Genomic DNA, 19,969 nt, shown 5'->3' with positions numbered 1-19,969 from the left:
CTATACTAAAGAACTCCAGCGTGATTTAAGAGAGAGACTGCACCTCAAAGCAATAAGGCGGAAGAGACTTAACCTCAGGCCTCCACTCTTGCGCACACATGTGCACCCACACTTTCTCATGAATTCACATGAAAAATGAAAATAATTTATTTTAGTGGACACATAAAACTCACAATTGTGCACATCTGCAGTGCTCATCGTGGTGTGGTAACATTCATGTAGACTGTATTATGTTTCCATTAGCTATTCACGCCTACGACCACAGGCATTTACCATTTTTAAGGGAAAATATTAAAACTCAGTTGTAGCGACGTTTTGAAAATAAAGGGAATGACTATTATTTGTAGACACTGTGGTGCAGTTCATACTGGAACCTCTCACTTCTGGTTAGAACAAGTACCTGCCCCTTCTCTTCTCTCCTCATCCTCCCCGGTCCCTGACTTCCATAGCTGTTTAGTGCATTACCAACATTGTCAGGGTCCGCAGGAGTCCTGTACCATGTTGGTGTCCATACAAATTAAGTACCATTTTTCTGCCCAGACTTACTAGACTTGACATTGTGATCTCTGGTTGTATCCACATTCTAGCAGAAGTTCTCAGTTTTGATTTTTTTTGGGGGGTGGAGGGGTTGAACAAATACTATTCTACTCTGCTTGAGCACCACATTCCCTGAATGAATCCACTCATTGGCTGATGGCTCTGTTCATTTCTTGGCTATCTTGAAGTGTTTGATGCATGCAGGACTGTGGGTCTCTTTTCGACAGACTTCACTTGTTTTGGATATATTCCTGGTCACAGGCATACATTCTGAGCAGATGGTAGTTCTAGTTTCTCACTCTTCAGGAATTTCCATGATGGCTGTACTTAGTTACATCCCACAACGATGTGCCAGGCTTCGTTCCCTGTCCCAACAGCCCCCTAGCCAACAGTCATGTCCGTCAGCACTGGTCAGCATTCTCACTGCAGTGAGGCCATGTCTACCTGTGGCTCTAGTTTCCATTATCCTATTGACTAGAGGCTCACTGAGCATCTTTTCTTGTACCTTTTGAGAAATGCTTATTTAGGTTTATTGCCCATTTTGTTAAAAGTGTCCTTTTGCTATCGATTTCTGAATGCTTTTTCCTGCCTAGTTAACCACATTCTGATGTGTAGTTTACAGGATTTCCTTCACTCTAAGGTCCCGGAATTTGCTCTCTAGACCAGACTGGCTTCGAACTTAAGTGATCTTCCTGCCTCCCAAGTGCTGGGACTAAAGGCATGTGCCATCACTATCTGGCTCCTATTCTGTTTTCTTATTCTTGTGTATCCTCATAGCCCTTAAGAAACTTGTTAATTTAATCTAATTAATGTTTAAGCCTATTTTGTCCGGGTCTAAAAGTTGCGTTTGAGACAGGCAGTTCCATCTTGACCAGTTCTGTGAGGTAGGAAGGCACTACCGAACCGGAGAACATGGCCCTTCAATACAGGCTTGGGTGGTTTGTAAATTAGATAAAGAAATGTTTTAAGGCTCCAGGTAGTCAGTTACTCAATAACATGCTATTGCACGCAAACCAGACCAAGATTACGCGGACACTTGCGCTCCCTAGTGTCGAGGAAACAGCTCCGAAACACTGCCAAGGCCATAAACAGGAAGCGTATCCTAGGCTACGCAGGGCACCCTAGCCCAGCCCTCCAGGTTCCGGCCCAAGTCCTGTGGGAGTGCCAATCAGATAGACGCTTCCGCACAAAGGCGGGACTTCCTTCTGCAACGCGCACGCGTGCAAGGAGCCCCGCCCCGGAACTGTGCTCCGGAACTGCAGTGCAGGAGCTGCTGCAGTTCCGGGTCGGGTTGGCGCAGGCGGTCTGGCGTGTGAGGATACTGCCGCGGTGAGTGTTCTTTGTGGATCCGGAGCTGGCAGGCCTTGGCTAGCTGCGGATGTCTCCCCATTGTCTCCGAAGCATAGTGACTCACAGGTGTCTCTACAGCCTTGGTTCCCGATGGCTCACGCCTTCTCTTAAGCATCAAGGCCCAGCAACCTCCCTTGAAGTCTCTATCGGCTATAGTGCCCGTGGGACTCTTGGAAGCGGTACAGGTCACTCCCAGCGCCCTATTTCTAGTGACGTTCCCGTTCTCTCGTCAAGGTGGGTCCGAGGTGCGGTGGGGGTCGGGGGTCGCTTTGCGTCCCATACCAGAGACTGCTGGGCGATCCTTGCCTGCGAGTCAACGTGCCTCCACACAGACGCCATGTTAAGTGATTTTTGATGTACGTCACTATTTCGTATTCTTCAATGACAACCCAGGTGGGATAAATATCTCATTATCCTCAAATTGTAGTTAAGGAAACTGAGGCACAGAGATGTTCAGCAAACACTCAGAGTTGGCAAGTCCAGGATCCAGATTTGAATCGAGTTTTACCTAATGCTCTCCACAATATTCTTTTTCATATAAAGAGGGCCAATGTGAAGCCACTTTCACTCAGATGAGTCATGCATAGAGTCATGCATAACTGCCTTCCAGACTTTAAAGACAGGGTCTTGTGTAGCCAAGGCTGGCTTTGAGCTCCTGATCTTCCTACTTCCGTTTCCGAGGGCTGGATACCCACTATATACGGTTTTACACAGTGCTGGGGCTGGAACCTAGACTTCCCGGGTTTTAACCTATCTGGCGAAGGCCAGAATAGAAATGGGACTTCTCTGGTTCTACTAGGGAAGAAAGCACAGTGCACTTGTTTTAAAAAAAAAAAAAAAACCACACTCTCTCAGACTCTTACTCCGTGTTCAAAATGACTTCTGTAGTAACTAACTGGTCAAGCATCAGCCTATCTCTTCTTACTTTCAATTATTTTGTGTACAGTTTAAAATTACATATTATTAGATAGTACCACACCCCTCTCATTTAAAAAGATTATAACACTAAATTCTGAGAGGAGTAGGGAGTGTGGTTGAAGGTTGCAACAAGTTAAGTGTTGGAGCTAGGATCAGAACCAGAGTTAGCTCATGTATCTTTTTACTCTGTTGCCTGCGTCCCATCTGTTCCAAGCCCAACTACCTATTCTGTGAGTGGGTTTCATTTTCTGCATGAGAACATCTTCTCTATGCAGGGTAAACCATCTTCATGTCCTCAACTGTTTGCAGGGTTGAGTACATTTTAGGAAAGTGTGTGTTGCCCTTGAACCTGTGCTCCACAGTCACTAACCCAAAAGAGCATTTCTTTTCAGCAACCATGAAGTTGAAGGAGACAAAATCGAAGCCCAAGTCAGCAAGCCGTGGCACATTTCAGAGGAAGGGCATCAAGGTTGTGGGGAAATGGAAGCAAGTGACGATCGACCCAAATCTGTTTGCAGATGGACAGATGGATGACTTGGTGTGCTTTGAGGAACTGACAGATTACCGCTTAGTCAAGAATCCCTCCCGTTTGTTCTCAGATGAGACGACCAAGAAGAGAAAGGCCCAGGCTGTGTCTGAAGAGGAAGAAGAGGAGGAGGGAGAGTCCAGCTCCCCAAAGAAAAAGATCAAATTGAAGAAGCAGAGAGATGCAATCCTCGTTGCTGAAGGCAGCGCTGCCCAGGATGAATGTGAAGGGAAAGCTTCTGAGCCAGGGGCTCAGGGAGAAATCACTGTGTGTTCTGATCAGAAGGTAGGAGGAGCCACATCGGAAAGCCTGGCACAGACTGTTCCAAGAAAGAAGAAAAACAAAGGGAAAAAAAAATTAGACACTTTTCAGAGCACTGCCCCCAAAGTGCCCAAAAAAGCTAAGACGTGGATGCCTGAGGTGCAAGACCAGAAGGCAGACGTGTCGGCCTGGAGGGACCTGTTTGTACCCAAGGCTGTTCTCCGAGCTCTCAGCTTTCTAGGTTTCTCTGCACCCACCCCAATCCAAGCGCTGACTTTGGCCCCTGCCATCCGTGACAAACTGGACATCCTTGGAGCTGCTGAGACAGGTAAGGGATGCTCTGTCTGCCCTAGGTAGAGCTCCTGGAGCCAGCCTTTGGTTGCTCACAGGCTGGGAAACTAGGAGAGGGGATTGTTGGGAATGTGGCCACAAAAGCCACGGAAGGTGTTAGAACCATTCAGCTCTGGGCTGAAATCTGTCCTGCTTGAATCTGGTACTCCGCTCTGTTTCTGAGGCCCAAGGTGAGATGGAGGTGAGAACACTACTTTGTGTCTGCACAGCTGGACCGCGTCAGATTGAGAGTGTTCTCTCACAACTCTACCGAGAGTTTTTAAAATCAAAAATGCATGTCAGAGTTTTTACACATGTTCATATTGTATGTATTGAGGTATGTAGGTTTTTGGTTTTAGTCTGCTGATAAAGCAAATTACATTGATTTCCAAAAGTGAGAACCAGACTTTCCTCACACATAGTGAGCTTGTCACAGTGTGTTTATACATCACTGGCTTTGGTCAAGTGCGGCTGTGGCATTAGAATAGTCATCTGTAGTTTTCTTGTAGTGTTGGCATTAAACTGGTCTCATTAACTTGAAGTGTTGTCGTTTCAGTTATCAGAGTGGGTTTAAATAATTGGTGTTTTCCTCAGCCTTAAATATTTGTTAGAGTTCACCTGGACTTGCTCTTTCCTATCCAGGAAGGTTTTTAAATACGGAATTAAATTTTAAAATAAGAGCATTGTTTTCTTTTAGTCATTTCCCCCTGAGTGATTCTTTTCCACTTAAAATATTATCCAACTTTTTGTTTCATGTGGCTGACAATCTGTTAGCAGGTTTATATATTAAACATGAGGGGTAGGATCCAAGTCTATATATGCAATTCATGTATTTCATACACTCCTTAAACAGAAAGCCTGCAGGTCTTGGTGGCACTAAGAATGTATAAAAATTTTTAGCATTTGGGAATTTGGATGTTTGGGTTGTGGTACTCAACTTGAATTAGGAACTTTTTGAAAACAAAAACCATGAAGGTTAGTGCCTTTAAGAAGCAGAAGGGTCTGTGAGTTTGAAGTCAACCTGGTCTACAGAACAAGTTCCAATCCAGCCAGGGAGATGTAGACCCAGTCTCAAAACAACAGAAAACAAGATGTTTGTAACTACAATGCACTTCTGATAGAACAGGTTCTCTTGAGGTTTTACCAAGCCAACTATTTCTCTACCTCAACTGGAGTCAGATGTCCTATAGTGCAGCTCTCTTCTGACATACCTGGAATGAAAGTCATTCCCCTGTAAGCTCTGTTCCGAGTCTTAACAAGACTACTTCCTTATTGAGCATCCCCTAGTCCTGATTTATTCAGCTTCAGATTAAGGAGCCCATGTTACCCCCACCCCCAAGGGTTTAATACTTTTCTCAATGACTCCCAGACTTCATGGAGAAGTGTTTACAGGCTTAAAGGCTATATAACTTGGGAATAGCCTGGTAGAGATTGACAGGGCTAAACATTGAGGCTAGTAAGAGGGCAAAGGGCTTCTGTGCACCCATTCTGGGCATGTCACCTTTTTATGCAGTCTCGAGCCTGGAAGCTTTTTAAATTGTTTGTAGTGTTATAGGGCTTCCATTATATGAGCATGATTGATAAAAACCTCCATCTTTGGAGATTGATCTTCAGTCCCTCTCTCTGGTGGTCAGGAGGGGTGTGTGTGTGTGTGTGTCTGTGTGTCTGTACGTGCATGCGCGCGTGTGTGCATGCATGCGGGCAGAAATTCCAGCCCTGCAGCCACCAGTTCCTATCTTGCAGTTTTCTGGAGACAATTAGTCTTTAGCTCACAGTCTAATTAATTTACAAAAAGACCCTTTTGAGCGTCTGTGTCTTACACCAGGAATGTAGAGGAAAACTAAATACCACAACTAAATATACATATCAAAAAGTGCCAAGGGTTTCATTTCAGAACTGCGAATGAGACCCAGTATACACTCAAGGCACTGTCTGGCTCCTCTCTTGTAGCCAGGCCTTTGCTGTGTCTTTCAGTGTTTGCTTTAGGGTCACAGACTACGTCACAAGTTGTACATATGCATCTACTGTAGTTTACCCTCGAGTGATACAGTGCCTCATGTGTGGCATGAGAACCTCTCAAGGGCTAATTTCCATCTCCCCTTCCTTGGTGCTTTTTGTTTTGTATTTCTGTTTTTGTGATGGAAATTCTAAAATATGCTTTTACTGTTTTGCTGTAAGCAATTTTTTTTAAAGAGGTTTAAAAAGAAAACAGTTTCTTTTGTTTTTGTAACTTCTGATACACTTCAGTTCCTATGTGGATGGATATTTCCATGGCTGAATGATATTTTTCCTAAACCACCATCTTTTGTCTGCCTGGAAGACTTCGGCTTGCATTCTTTATAGCACAAAAGTAGCCTTTGTTTTGTATTTTGTCTTAAAGGAATTTTTTCTAGATAGTTCTGATTGTCAGTTTTACTTTTCTGAGATTGTTAAATACGGATGCTGTTATGTTTCGGCTTTTACTGTCTTTTTTTCCCTTAAATTTTCCAGGTGTTTTGTGGTTTTTTGTTTGTTTGTTTGAGCTCTTTCTTCTAATGCTTTGCTTGTTTGGTTATTTTTCACTTAGAACTGTCATTTTCTTTGAAAACTTCATAAAAGTTTTTTCTCCCTTTTTTCAAAGTTTTAAAAAACATTTATTTCTGTATGTGTATACATTGATGTATAAGTTTGTGCAAGCCAAGGCCTGTTTATAGAGGCCAGAGGACAACTTGTGGGAGTCAGTTCATAACTCCCACCATGTAGATCTTGGGAGTGGCCTCAGGTGCTCAGACTTAAGTGGCACCGGCTGAGCTGAGCCGTCTCACTGGCCCATTTGGCCCGTCCCCATCGGAGCTCTCCGAAGCTAATGGCTGGGACTGTTTTTCTTCCAGAGCTGGTGCATTGACTTTGTCTGGGGCATTCTTACCTGGCAACTTCAGTATCCAGGAAGGACACCTTTCAGGTCCCCTAGAAGATCCCCCAAACACAGATGAGATAGATACTGCTGAACCCTGTTTGTATTGTTTCCCCTGAACATTTATAGATTGAATGTGTTTATATCTTGAGCATTCATGCTCCATGGTCATACTTTCTGCAGATTGATATAACAGCAAAACTAACATAAACTTCTTTACAATTTCATGGAAAGAACATTCATTCATATTGTAGATCTTAGTAACCAATTCATGACTTTTTTTTCTCTAAGTTCGAGAATTTCGAGAAAAACACTTTACAGCTTCTAGCTCTAGCCTGTCTGAGTTGCTCATTGGGGTAACTACTCTCAGGTGGTAGGACCAGTAGATAAAGTAAGAGCTACCTGAACATAAGCAGGGCGCATAGTCTGATAATATTCATGGGTGGGTAACATTTATAGTGGGACAGAAGGAAGACTCCTGTCTTGTGTAGATGGCGCCAGGCAGTGTTCGAGTCCCCTTACTATTTGGAGTGATATATGGCTTAAAACTTTTGAAATCCTTATTTATGGGATTATCAGTTTAATAACTTCTTGGACCATAAGTGACCATGAGTAGCTGAAATGCAGAAAGTAAAATGAGTTAAGGAGAAAATCTCTACTTCTAATTCCTGGGTTGACCCTTAGGTGTTATGGGCTCCATTATGCCTTCAGAGGTCAGTTTGAAAACACTCACGCATAAAGTCAAACATGTTTAGATTTCTGAAAAGAGTGATTTATTTTATTCCTTCCTTCACTGAAAAGGGTCTTAGGGATATGTGCTGTACAGATTCTCCACAGGACAAGACTGACCCTTCAGGCTTTTATGGTTTCCTCACTTTGGTGTCTCTGGTGACTTCACACTGCACCATGCGTGCTATCCCTGTGCTGGAGGACCTGTGTAGAGTGCTGGTGCTTTGGGTCAGTCAGGGAGGCACGTGACTCTTTGAGGTTTCCTTATTTCTATGCAAAGGCAGGAACTTCAAACAATGACTTGCGCATCATGGATTTCTGTTGGTCTTGCTTTACTTCTCAGGAAGCGGGAAAACGCTGGCTTTTGCCATCCCGATGATTCACTCAGTGTTGCAGTGGCATAAGATGAAGGCTCCACCCATCCCAAGTAGCGCTGGAGTGCCACCGAGGTTAGGAGCTGCAGCCCATCGTGGCTCACCTTGCAAGGATGGAGCGAAGTCTGGAGTATTGCCTGAAGAGGCCACAATTGAGACTGAAGCACAGCCCAGTGACTCTGGGGTCCAGGCCACAGCCAAGGCTGGCGCTTCTGCTGCCTCAGCCCAGGCAGGGCTCTTCTGTGATGATGATGCTGGTGAAGGGCCTTCTTCCTTAGTCGAGGAAAAGCAAAGTAAGGACAGAGAAGAAAAGTTGGATGAAGAGCAGGCTGGAAAGTTAAAGCAGGAGTTGTGTGACCAAATTGCTGTTTATAAAGTACACCCAAGGCGCCCTCTGCTTGGACTGGTCCTGACTCCTACCCGAGAGCTGGCTGTCCAGGTCAGACAACACATTGATGCTGTGGCCAAGTTTACAGGTGAGATTTAGTTTCACTTAGTAACTGTTTCTAAGCAGGTCTCTGAATGCCAGATGACAAGAGTAAGAGTTGTGGCTCCTGTCCTAGGGGAGTGTTCTCATCTGCTGGACTATTAAGTCCTTTAGAAATCAGTCGATAGGTGTTTAATTTCCTCAAGGGGACCAGATCTATAACATGTTTGTGAGTAGCCGGACCTTTTAAGAACAAAAGGTCCCTGCTTTGAGATAGAAGCATAATTCTGTTCCTCAGGGAAAGGTTTTCACAGTGTGGTGTTTATCGTAACTAGAGCCACATTGCAGGGCTGAGTTCTTCAAGCCCAGCGTACTTGCTCAGTGCCTCAGCTGTGTTAGCATGTGAGTTCACTTCTATCCAACGGCTCCAGAGCGATTCTCTCTTAGAGAGAAGACACACCAGACCCTAAAGGGCTCCTTATAGCGTGTCACATCATAAACATCCTTCCCAGCATTCTGGTCCAACACTGCTCACCTTCAGAGCTCTGGAAATAAGTGACGAGGTTCAAATGCAGCCTTTCTGTTGTGGTTAAGGAGAGAATGGGAAGAAATGGCAAAGTAGACAGGGTCCAGACCACAAAGTGCAGACTACTTGGTAAGCCTCTAAAAGTCAGGACAGGCCAACTGTGGCAGCATTTCCTTGGCATAGAAAGCTGTGCTGGGTAGTGCGTGCTGATCCATAGGATGAGCAGCCAGAGGGAATGACAGTATCTGTTGGTTTCTGTCCTGTAGGGATCAATACAGCAATTTTAGTCGGTGGAATGTCCACACAGAAACAGCAAAGGATGCTGAACCGCCATCCTGAGATTGTGATCGCCACCCCTGGTCGGCTCTGGGAGTTAATCAAAGAAAAACACCCTCATTTGAGTAACCTTCGGCAGCTCAGGTGAGAGGTGGCCCCTCCCCCTTCCCCCTTAACCATCTCTGAAGTAAGCCTGAGGTGGCTGCATGGTTGGTGTGTGCAATGCTTTCTCACTATTACAGAATCTTGTGGCCATCCGGGCCCTCTTCTCAAAAACTGAGCATGCATGAGAAAAGTTAATGGGTGCCTAGAAGTGATGGCAGGGTGCTGTGTGCACCACGGATGAAAACATGCAAGTGGGGTGGAAGCAGGATGTCTTATAGAGGTTTCCTTCCCTGCAGGTGCCTGGTCATAGATGAGGCTGATCGGATGGTTGAGAAAGACCATTTTGCTGAACTCTCTCAGCTGCTAGAGATGCTAAATGACTCCCAGTACAACCCCAATCGCCAAACTCTTGTTTTTTCTGCCACACTAACCTTGGTACACCAAGCTCCTGCACGAATCCTTCATAAGAAACACGTGAAGAAAATGGATAAAACTGCCAAACTTGACCTTCTCATGCAGAAGATTGGCATGCGGGGCAAACCGAAAGTCATTGACCTCACAAGGAATGAGGGCACAGTGGAGACGCTGACGGAGACCAAGATCCACTGCGAGACAGATGAGAAAGACTTGTATCTCTACTATTTTCTCATGCAGTACCCAGGTCGTAGCCTGGTATTTGCCAACAGCATCTCTTGCATCAAACGCCTCTCTGGGCTCCTCAAGGTCTTGGATATCATGCCACTGACCCTGCATGCCTGCATGCACCAGAAGCAAAGGCTCAGAAACCTGGAGCAGTTTGCTCGGCTGGAAGAGTAAGTGAAGTCTGTCTCCAGAGGCCTTGAACCATGAGCCACTGTGCTCAGGAGGGCAGTGGGGCAGGGAACTAGGGACTCCACCTTCTGTCATAGGTACCCTAGCAGCACAAGGCAGGCTAGCTCTTTTTTCCTTAATTTTATCTCTGTATTTGGCAAAGTCATTCATTCATTGCGTTTTTTTGCTATTAATGTTGTTACAGAGACTTCCAGTAATTAGACAATAAACGAAGTCCTGGGCATCCCCTTAACTTTTAGCATCCTTGGAAGCAACAGAATAGGTTGTGATTGAGAGAGCACAGCCTCCAGAACCAGAGTATCTGAGAGCAGATCCTGACCCCTTCACTTCCTCGCTGGTCAAGATAGCCAGCATGCCTGTGCTTCACTGCCTCACATGTAGGGTGACAGGCGTGGGGTTGCAAGAATGGAGTGACTGGGAGCAGTGCAGGGAAAGTGTGGGCAGTGCCTGCCAGGGTGGCCTTCCGTAACCACAGTGACCCACTACTGCTTATTTCCGTTGCTCTTCTCACTTCGTTAGATGATCAGATGACTCCTACAACATGGAAATGACAGGCTGGGTCTCAGATTTCTGTCAGACTCCAGAGCCCATGGCTCATCTCTCCATGTTTGTCCATCTGCCTGTGAACCAGTGGTGCAGGGAGTGGGCATATGGTGTCTGTCTAGGAAGAGTGAGGCAGTCTCTCAGGATGGCGGAGAATAGCGAGAAGGTATTAGGAGACAAGGACGGTGACCCAGAATGGATATGGCTTCACTTCATTCACAGCACAGAACACAGCATGTGCTTGAGACAGTAAGACCCAGATTTGGGGTCCTGATTTCACAACAGACTAGCCATGTTCACACCATGGAAAGTGAATCTCTCAGTCTCGGGTTCTTGATTGTAGAAGTGAGATACTAGTATTACCTGGTAGGGCTGTAGTGTGGAGAGCTTAGCAGGTGCTGAGCTGACTGATAACTACTGTTATTTATAATTATGGTGTGCTTATTTCCACACAGCTGTGTTCTCTTGGCAACAGACGTGGCAGCTCGGGGTCTGGATATTCCTAAAGTTCAGCATGTCATCCATTACCAGGTACAGCTCTTGGTGTTAATGCTACACACACACACCCCTGCATCCCATCCCCTGTCACACACACACCCCTGCTCCTCATCCCCTGTCCCACCCCTGCAGTGAATGAGGAAATGTTAAAGCAGAAGTCGAGCAGAGGGGAGGAATATTCCTCCTCAGGTTCCTTGTAACAGGTTCTCATTAGCATCAGTGCTCACTGTTACTGCTCTTCAGATACTTGGTGAGAGCCCTATCAAGTAGCCTTTCTCTTCAGGCTACTCGATATCGACAGATGAAAGTGTGAGCTTAGTGTTTTCTGTCACTATGACAGAATGCCTTAAACATGGTAATTTTTAAAGAGGGTGTGCCTATTGATTCTGGGGCTGCAAAATCCAAGGGCGTGTCACCAGCATCCGCTCAGCTTCTGTGGGAGCCTTGGTGGAAGGACAAGCAGGAGGTAAGCAGGAGGGAGACAGCCTTGGCGTGTGTCTCATGCCAGTCCAGACCCTGGAGAGCAAGAACTCTAGTTCTCTTTCTGTCCCATCCACAGACACCTCCCACTAGGCCCCTCCTAACACTGCTGTACTTGTAACACCAAAGAATTTAGCTTCAGCATGAGTTTTGGTGGGGATAGACCACAGCGACATAATTTTGGCTTAGGATTTTTAATAATTTTAGTTTTTATTGAAAATGGATTTTTTTTATACACTATATTCTGATCACAGTTCCTCTCCCCCAGGTCATCCCAGATCTTCCCCACCTCCCATCTTCCTTACCCACCCACATCTGTACTTTTTCTTTCTCTCTCTTTACAAAATAGGCAACTGAAACAAAGCAAAGCAAAGCAAACAAGCCAGAGTCCAACTGTAAAATACAAGAGACACACAGATACAAAGGCACACACTCCCATACACAAAATCCCAGAAAACCACAGAATCAGAAACCATAATATATAAACAAAAACCTGTAAAGGGAAGGAGGGGAGCATTTTAAGACCAAAAAGAAGAAGAAGAAGAAGAAGAGGAAATCTCTGAAAATACTGTCAAGTTCATTTTGTGTTGGCCGTGTACTGCGGGGCCTGGGGCCTGACCCTAAGCGTGGTTTGTATACCCAGTGAGACTGCTGGAGAAAACTAACTTTTCTTATGCCAGGGGTTGTCAGTCGAAGACAGATAGCCTCCGGGTTGGGGATGGGGGCTTGTATTCACCCCTCTTCTCGGCCCTAGGGCCCTTGGCTTAGATCTTAGATCTGTGCGGACCCTGTGCATGCTGCTTCGGTCTCTGAGTTCACACGTGTGTCGGTCCTGTTGTGTCAGGAAGGCCTCATTTCCTTGTGTCTTCCATACCTGCTGACTTGTACAGTCTTTCCACTTTTCCTCTTCCACAATGTTTCCTGAGCCCTGAGAGGAGGAATTTGATGGAGACATCTCACTAAGACTTAATGTTCCAGTGTCCAGTTGTGTGTCTGTATTTGTTCCCATCTGCTTCAGGAGAAAGCTTCTTATTGATGATAGCTGAGCAAGACACTGCTCTGTGAGTACAGGAGGAGGATGCTATTAAAGAGCCATTTAGCTGCTGTGTTCCTTTAACAGAACAGTAGTATTTGGTTTGCCCCTGGGTATGTGTCAGTTTCTTGGCTGCCTAGCAGTGTCAGACATGGGTTCTGTCTCAAGGTGTGGGCCTTGATTCCAGTCCCATACGGCCAGTCACTCCCACAGTGTTTGTGCCACTCTTGCAGGTCACCATGGTAGATGGAGGGGTTGGTAGCTGGGTTGCTATTTACCTTTTTCTTCTGGTAACATGCAGAGTACTTTCTCATACTGTGGACATTAGTCCACATAGCACTGGTACATAGGGATTCGAGTAGTTCTAGGAAGGTTCTAGGTAGGCAGCACCTCCACTTCTCCATGTTCAGTGAATTCTGTAGGTGTGGCCTTCAGCAGAAGGGCTTTACCGTCAGCTTGTGGAGAGCAACAGTTAGTCTTGGCAATACCCTGGAGTTTTTTTGGGGTGTGTGTGTGCAGGGGGGTCTGTAGGACTCCTCACACACAGCTGTGTGTTAAATGGCTGCTGTGCAGTTCAAGGGCAGTGAACTTAAGACTGCCCTTGGCTAAATCCTGGCTGTGTGACCTTCAATAAATAGTTTGTATCCCTTGGTTTTCTCATTTTGTAAATGACAGGGTTGTGCATCTCTGGGTTAGTAGGGCACAAAGGTAAAGAGCTTGGGCAGCCAGTTGGAAACACTGACTACATGTTCCAGGTCAGTAGTAGCAGTAACGTTAGTGATTGTGACAAACCAACAGTACCATGTAGTTGTAGCTGGAAGCGTGGGCTCCAGATCCTGCTGCCAGGAATTGAGCACCACTCTGATGCTTTAGTGTCCATAGCTTTGGGCAGGTGAGAGCCCTCCCCCACTGAGGGCATGCCCGCTGAGGTATGGTTTCACATATTTACATCTGCTTTGCATCCTCCTAAATATTCATAAGGGATGCTGTGACTATCACCAGAAACTGGCAGTCAGATTTAAAACACAGAGGCCCCTTCACACCCTGAAATATGTTCTAGCAACTGGTTAAGGTGGTGAGTGTGGCTGCAGACCATCCCACGGCTGGGAAGGAGGTTCTGACACTTGGACTCCATCTTTGGCTCTCCACACACACAGGTACTTGGGACCATTCATTTCTGTATGTCACCTGTAGGCTGGAAGCGGCACCCACTCCTGCCCTGAGGGTTGTTTTGAGAGCTGAGTTGAGTGAATGGTGACACCTGACACTGTAAGTGTGGAAAGTCCGGCTTCTAGTAGGATGTTTTTAGTGCTTTTCATCTTTAATTTCGTTGCATTTAAAAATCTTTTGAGGGTGTAGATTTCAGAGTAGCACATTTCTGTGATAGAGGGACTGGGTCTGCTGTAGATGTCATCACCACACAGTACAGTCCCAGCCCTAAGAATTCACCACATCCTGTAGAGGAGCAATGAGATGTGGCCCCCACCATAACATGAGGCAGGAGATATTAGAAAATTACCACATGTGATACAATTTGAGAGGGCGCTGAGTGCTTTCTAGAAGATGCTGGCATTCTGGGATGGAGAGGTTGGGACATGCAGAGGGGGACAGGTAATGTATGGAGGGAGCATGCTTGGGGTATGTCTTAGGGCTCTGCTGCTATGCTACATACCATGACCAAAAGCAACTTGGGAAGGAAAGGTTTGTTTGACCTTACAGCTTATGTCTGCATGAAGGGAAGTCGGTGCAGGAACTGAAGATGAGACCACAGAGGAGTGCTGCTTACTGCCTTGTTCCTCATGGGTTACTCAGTTTGCTTAATACAACCCAGGCCCTCCTGTCCAAGGGGCATTGCCACAGTGATTTCACTGAGGCTGGGTCCTGTTCCATCTGCCATAAATGGAGAAAATGCCCACAGGCTTATCTATAGGCCGCTCATTCTGATGGCAGCATTTCTCATCAAATTGAGAAAACCTAGCAAGCACAGGGTTACTTAGCCTGGGGAGAGCACAGGACTTGGTTGGGAAGGGAGTAGGTGAGTAGTTTCTGAGCCTGCAGAGTAAGCTGGGAGCAGGTGGCTGCAGCTAGAGAGTCATGGGAAGGAGCTGGCCCTTGATGAAGAATGGCAAATCTCATTTCTAGAATCATGGTAAACGGTTCGTAGTGTTACTGAGCCTGCTGCACTTCATTAGTGGTGGTGGTTACAGGAGTCAGGGAAGAGGGCACAGGTACCCATGTCACGTGCTTGTGGACAGCACACCTGCTATACAGGTCATCCTGGGTTAACGTGGTCATGGAGTTGGATAACCTAGAGGAAGTGGTGGATCTGAGTGTTCTGTAGTTTCCGCGTCTATAATATGTAGACAGTGATGAAGTATTTCATATGACTAGGATAATAGTCTTTATCACACTTCTGTTGCTGTGGTAAAACAGTGTGATCAGGGTGCTTAGAGAAGAATCGACTTATTTAGCTCACGGTTCCACAGGGTTCCAGAGGGTGTGAGCTCATGACGGGGAGTGGAGCTAACAGGTGGGAGTGGGTGGAGCAGCAGCTGCGAGCTCAGCTGGAAATAGGAAGCAGAGAGCGAGTGCTGGAAATGGTATCCAGCTTTTGTGAGCTCAAAGCCTGGCCTCCAGTGACAACTTCTTCAGCAAGGTGATGCCTCCTAGGCCTCAAAAACACAGTTGCCAGTTGGGGACCAAGTGTTCAAATACCTGAAACTTAACAGAGAACTTCTCATTCAAACGAACACATACGAAGTATTTTGTGATTGGTTGGCTTAAAGCAGCCACTCAGTAACTGTTGGTTATAAATGTACCATCACTGGTCATGCCGAGCTGAGGAGTCTGTGGGGTTTCCAAGTGGAGACTGAAGTAGATGGTATTGGTCACAAGGGGAGTGAGAGTGGAGAAGACGAGAAAAACAATCAGATTGAGTATGAAGAGCTGGACCATTTTGGAGGCCATGGGGGTGGGGTAGAACCTGTACAGTGGGTAGACTGTCGACTTAAGCACAGTCTGAGTGTCAGCATGTACGGGTAAATTTTCTGTCCCTCCGAGAACAGAGCCAGTTTTGGGTGTGCCCTGAGGGAAAGAGCGGTGTTAGGCACTGTCTGTCTGCGTGCTGACCCTTGTTGGGCACTGTCTGTCTGCGTGCTGACCCTTGTTGCTGCTTTGGCAGGTGCCTCGCACCTCGGAGATTTATATCCACCGAAGCGGTCGGACGGCTCGTGCTACCAGTGAAGGCCTCAGCTTGATGCTGATTGGGCCTGAGGATGTGATCAACTTCAAGAAGATTTACAAAACTCTCAAGAAAGATGAGGACATCCCACTGTTCCCAGTGCAGTCAAAGTACATGGACATGGTCAAGGTAAACATATTAAATTCCAGTGCACCGCCTCCTCACAGAGCACCTTACCCTAGGGAACTGAGAAATGGTTCTGCCAGTGGCTAGACAGTGGCTTTTGTTAAAAGGCTGGAAGTGCCAGCTCTAGGAGAAAGTCAGAAAGGGGGAGTGACTAGAAAAGTCTGCGTTTTGCCCCTCATTCACTTTGATATCTGGTCCTGAAATCTCCACCTGCTTCTGCTCCAGAGCTCAGCCACAGAGACATCTGTCAGGGAGCTGTGAACAGGGAGGTGAATGCTGAAGGCCTGGTGCTCCCTGAAGCAGGGACCGTAAGGCTCAGGAGCATCCGCTGTGATGTCTGGGTACCCCGGGCCCCAGTGTATTAGGGTGTAATATGGGGTGTTTTCCCGAGGCTCACCAGTGTGTGTGTAGGGTAAGCCCCCAGCACAGTGAGGTGTCTGTGAAGCATGGGCCCGATAGGTGTGTGGTTATGATGTGGGGAGCAGAGCCTTCGTTCTACTGCAGAGATGAGGGTGAAGAGAAGATGGGAGATACGGGCATTGAGGGCGTGAAAACAAGGGGCGATTTAAGGGTATGTGAGCACTTTGGCATGAATGTTGGTTGTGTGAGGATTTAGATGGGGCTGGTAGAGAGCGGGATTGTAGAGAATTCCTGGTAAGGCTCCTGGAAGTCACCCCACTTCCATGCTTATTCCCACTACACACGGTCTCTCCGTGTCAGGATAAGCACAGCGTCGTCACTGCAGTGGGACCTCAACACCCATGAGAAAGGACTGAGGAAAGGGGAGACAAGCTCACTGGGACAGAGCTCTAAGGAGGTGCAGGCGGGCTTCTGTGGTCGTGATGGTCACCTGGGCTGTTAGCAAGGGTTTGTAGGATCTGTGTTGGTTCTCACTGCTCACTGGCCACATTGCAGTTTAAAAACTGCTTCAGTAAGCTTGCTGAGAGGCCCAGCCCCTTATCACATGACTCTTTTGTGTCACTGCCCCCTCAGGAGCGGATCCGTCTAGCCCGGCAGATTGAAAAAGCTGAATACCGGAACTTCCAGGCTTGTTTGCACAACTCATGGATCGAGCAAGCAGCGGCGGCCCTGGAGATTGAACTAGAAGAAGAGATGTACAAAGGTGCCTGCCTGGGCGGGTGTTTGTTTCCCCCTTTCCTTTACCTGGTTCACCCCGGTAAGCTACTGGAGTCAGGCTCCCTTTTCTTATGGCTGCTTATTTTGTATGGGCCAGATGCCTTGGCCTCTCTTGTCTGACTGCCTCATATGGGCGGCCCTTGGACTCCATGACTAGGGGTAGATCACAAGCAGAGTATCCTTGTTAATGCAGCCTGTCCTTTTACTGTATGATTAGCCTTTGCTGTGCCTCTTCCTTCCCTCATCTATAAGACAGGTAAGAAACTCCCTACCTCCTGACAAGGTTGAGTAAAGGAAACTAAACTGGATGCACTTATGCTTGAAAAATAGGAGGCATTGACACTGCTAAGTAGTTACTTATGGTAGTTAATGTTGAGCAGCACAGCACCTTCGTGTCCCATCTAACTTCTTCAGTTGCTTGGCATGAATTTAGTAGGAGCTACTGTCCTTTTACATGAGGGAAAAAGAGGGATAAATTAATAAAAACTACAGAGAGCCAGGCAGTGGTAGACTTGCCTTTAACCCCAGCAGAGGCAGGTACATCTCTGTGAGTTCAAGGCCAGCCAGGGCTACATAGAGAAACTTATCTCAAAAAAAACAAAAAACAAAGCAAAAGGCTCACAGAGAAAAGGAATTTGTACATCAGAATAGCTCTACTGCCAGGCATTGCCTAAATCCTCTTCTGTCTGTGGGCCAGAAGCCAAGGAAGAGAATAGAGGTGAGGGGCTGCATGGCCCTGCATAGCAGAGCTGAAAACTGCATCTGGGCCTATGACAGCATTTATGGCTGGTACCCCTTCTTCCACACCAGCAGGGCAGTTCAACTGAGGTGTTGACTTCTCAGTACCCAGTGAGCAAGTTCTCAGGCAGACTGCTGCTCAGTGTAGGAGCCAGGAGTTGCCAATAGTGTGCTTCTCCTTGGAGCTCAAGCTGGAGCTCAAGTAGAGATGTGAGCCCCTACCTTTCCTTGCTGAGGTCAGGCTTGGGTGGGGTTGGGCTGTGTCCACCTCTGTGTGCACTTACAGCATTGGTGGGCTACCGTCTCCCTAGGAATTTGTGGTCAGCCTACCCCAGGTAGCAGTGTGTGGCTACAGAAGTAGGACAGTAGACTTCAATCAGATGTGAGTTCTGATCTCTGACACTTCGCTCTGTGACTGTTATGGGACTCTAAGCCTGAGTTGCCTTACCTGTAAATGGAGGAGTTTCTGTCTTTACTGGTTTCCTGAACTGTGAAGGACGGTGGTCTACTGTATCCCTCCTAAACAGGAGTTATCCACTTATGGTCTGAACTCTCAAGCCAGCACAGCTTAATTTAAAGAAAATATTTGTGTGTAAACATGGTCTTATACTTGTGTGTCTCAAGGAGGAAAAGCTGACCAGCAAGAGGAGCGCCGGCGGCAGAAGCAGATGAAGATTCTGAAGCAGGAGCTACGCCATCTGCTCTCCCAGCCACTCTTTCAGGAGAACCTGAAGACCAGGTACCCCACACAGTCTGGCAGGCCGCCTCAGCCTGTGGTGGCCCCCAGGAATGTCGAGTCTGCACTGAGCTGCCTCTCCAGGCAAAAGAGGAGGAGAAAGAAGCCAAAAGAACACCAGGCACCACCACAGCCAAGTTCTAGCACAAGCTAACTACCTGGTCAGTGTAGTGACTGTTGAGTGACATCCTTCCGTTGTCTGTGAAGGCCTCCCCTCCCTACCCTTCACACCACCATCCACCTGGGCAGACCTCCTGCACACTGTTGTGGAGTGAGTGTGGTAGGCAGCGCCGTGTCTGTATCAGTGTGCGCAGGCTTCTTGCGGTCCCCTTATTTCCCACATTAAACAAAGGAGGAGTCAGAGTCATCCTGAGGGTGTTATGGTTTATCATCGGCTGAGATTTCCCCTGGGCGGACAGAATGCTGTTTTCTTGATAAGGAAATGGTGTCATGGGCCCCTGGCCATGAGTCCCTGTATCACAGTGCTGTCAGGTCTTCTGCACATGTCCCTGTCCTTCACAGCATACTACCAGCTCCTGTGCTCTGTCACACTGCCCTCTGCAGCTTACCTAAGCTGTCCTGGAAGATGGACAGGGAACATCTTGTTGACCGCCCTCAACTCACAGATCTGCAGGGATTTGGCCCAAGCTCCTGGACATGAATCCATGTGGTCTTTTGTATAACAGATTCTCTGTCTGTTCTGGACTCCCTGCCTCACAGTGCTGGCCACGATTGCTCCAGAGCTTCAGAACCAGAGGCCTCCAGTCTTACACTGGGGCCTAGTGTGCACATGGTGCTAGTGTACATACAGTGCAGGAACAGCCACCCATGCTGCCCAGCTCATGGTCAGTCTGGCTGTGTAACTCACTTATGCCTGGGAGAAGCTCCGTTCGGCCTGGACTTTGAGACAGGTTCATGGGCCTGCTTCCGATGTTTGCTTTGAGGATTCCTGTGGACTTAAATACAATACACAGGCATGCCTGGATATCTTAATAGCTAAGAAACACGGTGTCCCTCAACTCTCAGCAAGGTTGGGAGGTGGCCATGAGGCTTGGATTCTGGTGTCACTGCTGATTGAGGTCCTGGCATTAAGATACTTTCTAACCCTCTGTGCCTCATTGCTAGGCACTCTCACTGGTTATCCGTATCGCCAACCCCCACCCCCGCCCCTTTTAACTTAATATGGTATGTGAGGGAAGACGGAGGCTGCTCAAACATGGAAATAGTCTCCCCTGCCACCCTCACCTGGTTCTGGGGATCTGGGTTGCCAGGCTCGGGTGCCAGCTGAGTTGATAAGCAGAAAATGGGGTCACTGTTCAGACCCCATCTGTGCCCTCTAGTATGATGAGGCTCT

At 47.2% G+C, this 19,969-nt stretch overlaps 1 protein-coding gene across 7 annotated transcripts; it reads left to right on the top strand.

Moving 5' to 3' along the window:
• Window positions 1-1,717: 1,717 nt before the first annotated feature.
• Ddx24 (DEAD-box helicase 24) lies at window positions 1,718-18,982 on the top strand. 7 transcript variants are annotated; one of them, XM_063262243.1, is made up of 10 exons: window positions 1,804-1,866; window positions 2,122-2,280; window positions 3,198-3,920; window positions 7,888-8,394; window positions 9,138-9,291; window positions 9,549-10,064; window positions 11,082-11,157; window positions 15,819-16,007; window positions 16,998-17,127; window positions 18,504-18,982. In XM_063262243.1, the coding sequence occupies exons 3-10, from the start codon at window positions 3,203-3,205 to the stop codon at window positions 18,767-18,769; spliced, it is 2,556 nt and encodes an 851-aa protein (XP_063118313.1). In that variant the 5' UTR covers window positions 1,804-1,866; window positions 2,122-2,280; window positions 3,198-3,202; the 3' UTR covers window positions 18,770-18,982. The 7 variants fall into 7 exon arrangements, with proteins under 7 accessions (XP_063118316.1, XP_006240545.1, XP_063118313.1 ...); XM_063262244.1 differs by having other exon boundaries at window positions 1,818-1,866; window positions 2,122-2,243; XM_006240483.3 differs by lacking the exon at window positions 2,122-2,280 and having other exon boundaries at window positions 1,782-2,121.
• Window positions 18,983-19,969: the final 987 nt, after the last annotated feature.

Source organism: Rattus norvegicus, chromosome 6, assembly GCF_036323735.1.
Source record: "Rattus norvegicus strain BN/NHsdMcwi chromosome 6, GRCr8, whole genome shotgun sequence".
Taxonomy (NCBI): Eukaryota; Metazoa; Chordata; class Mammalia; order Rodentia; family Muridae; genus Rattus; species Rattus norvegicus.
The sequence above is the reverse complement of the archived record's forward strand: the minus strand, read 5'-3'. Positions and strand labels throughout refer to the sequence as shown.

Coding starts and splice junctions, on each gene's coding strand:
- Ddx24 (XM_006240483.3), top strand. CDS start 3,203: ATGAAGTTGAAGGAGACAAAATCGAAGCCCAAGTCAGCAAGCCGTGGC. Junction 3,921..7,887: donor CCTTGGAGCTGCTGAGACAG/GTAAGGGATGCT, acceptor TTTACTTCTCAG/GAAGCGGGAAAACGCTGGCT. Junction 17,128..18,503: donor AGAAGAAGAGATGTACAAAG/GTGCCTGCCTGG, acceptor GTGTGTCTCAAG/GAGGAAAAGCTGACCAGCAA.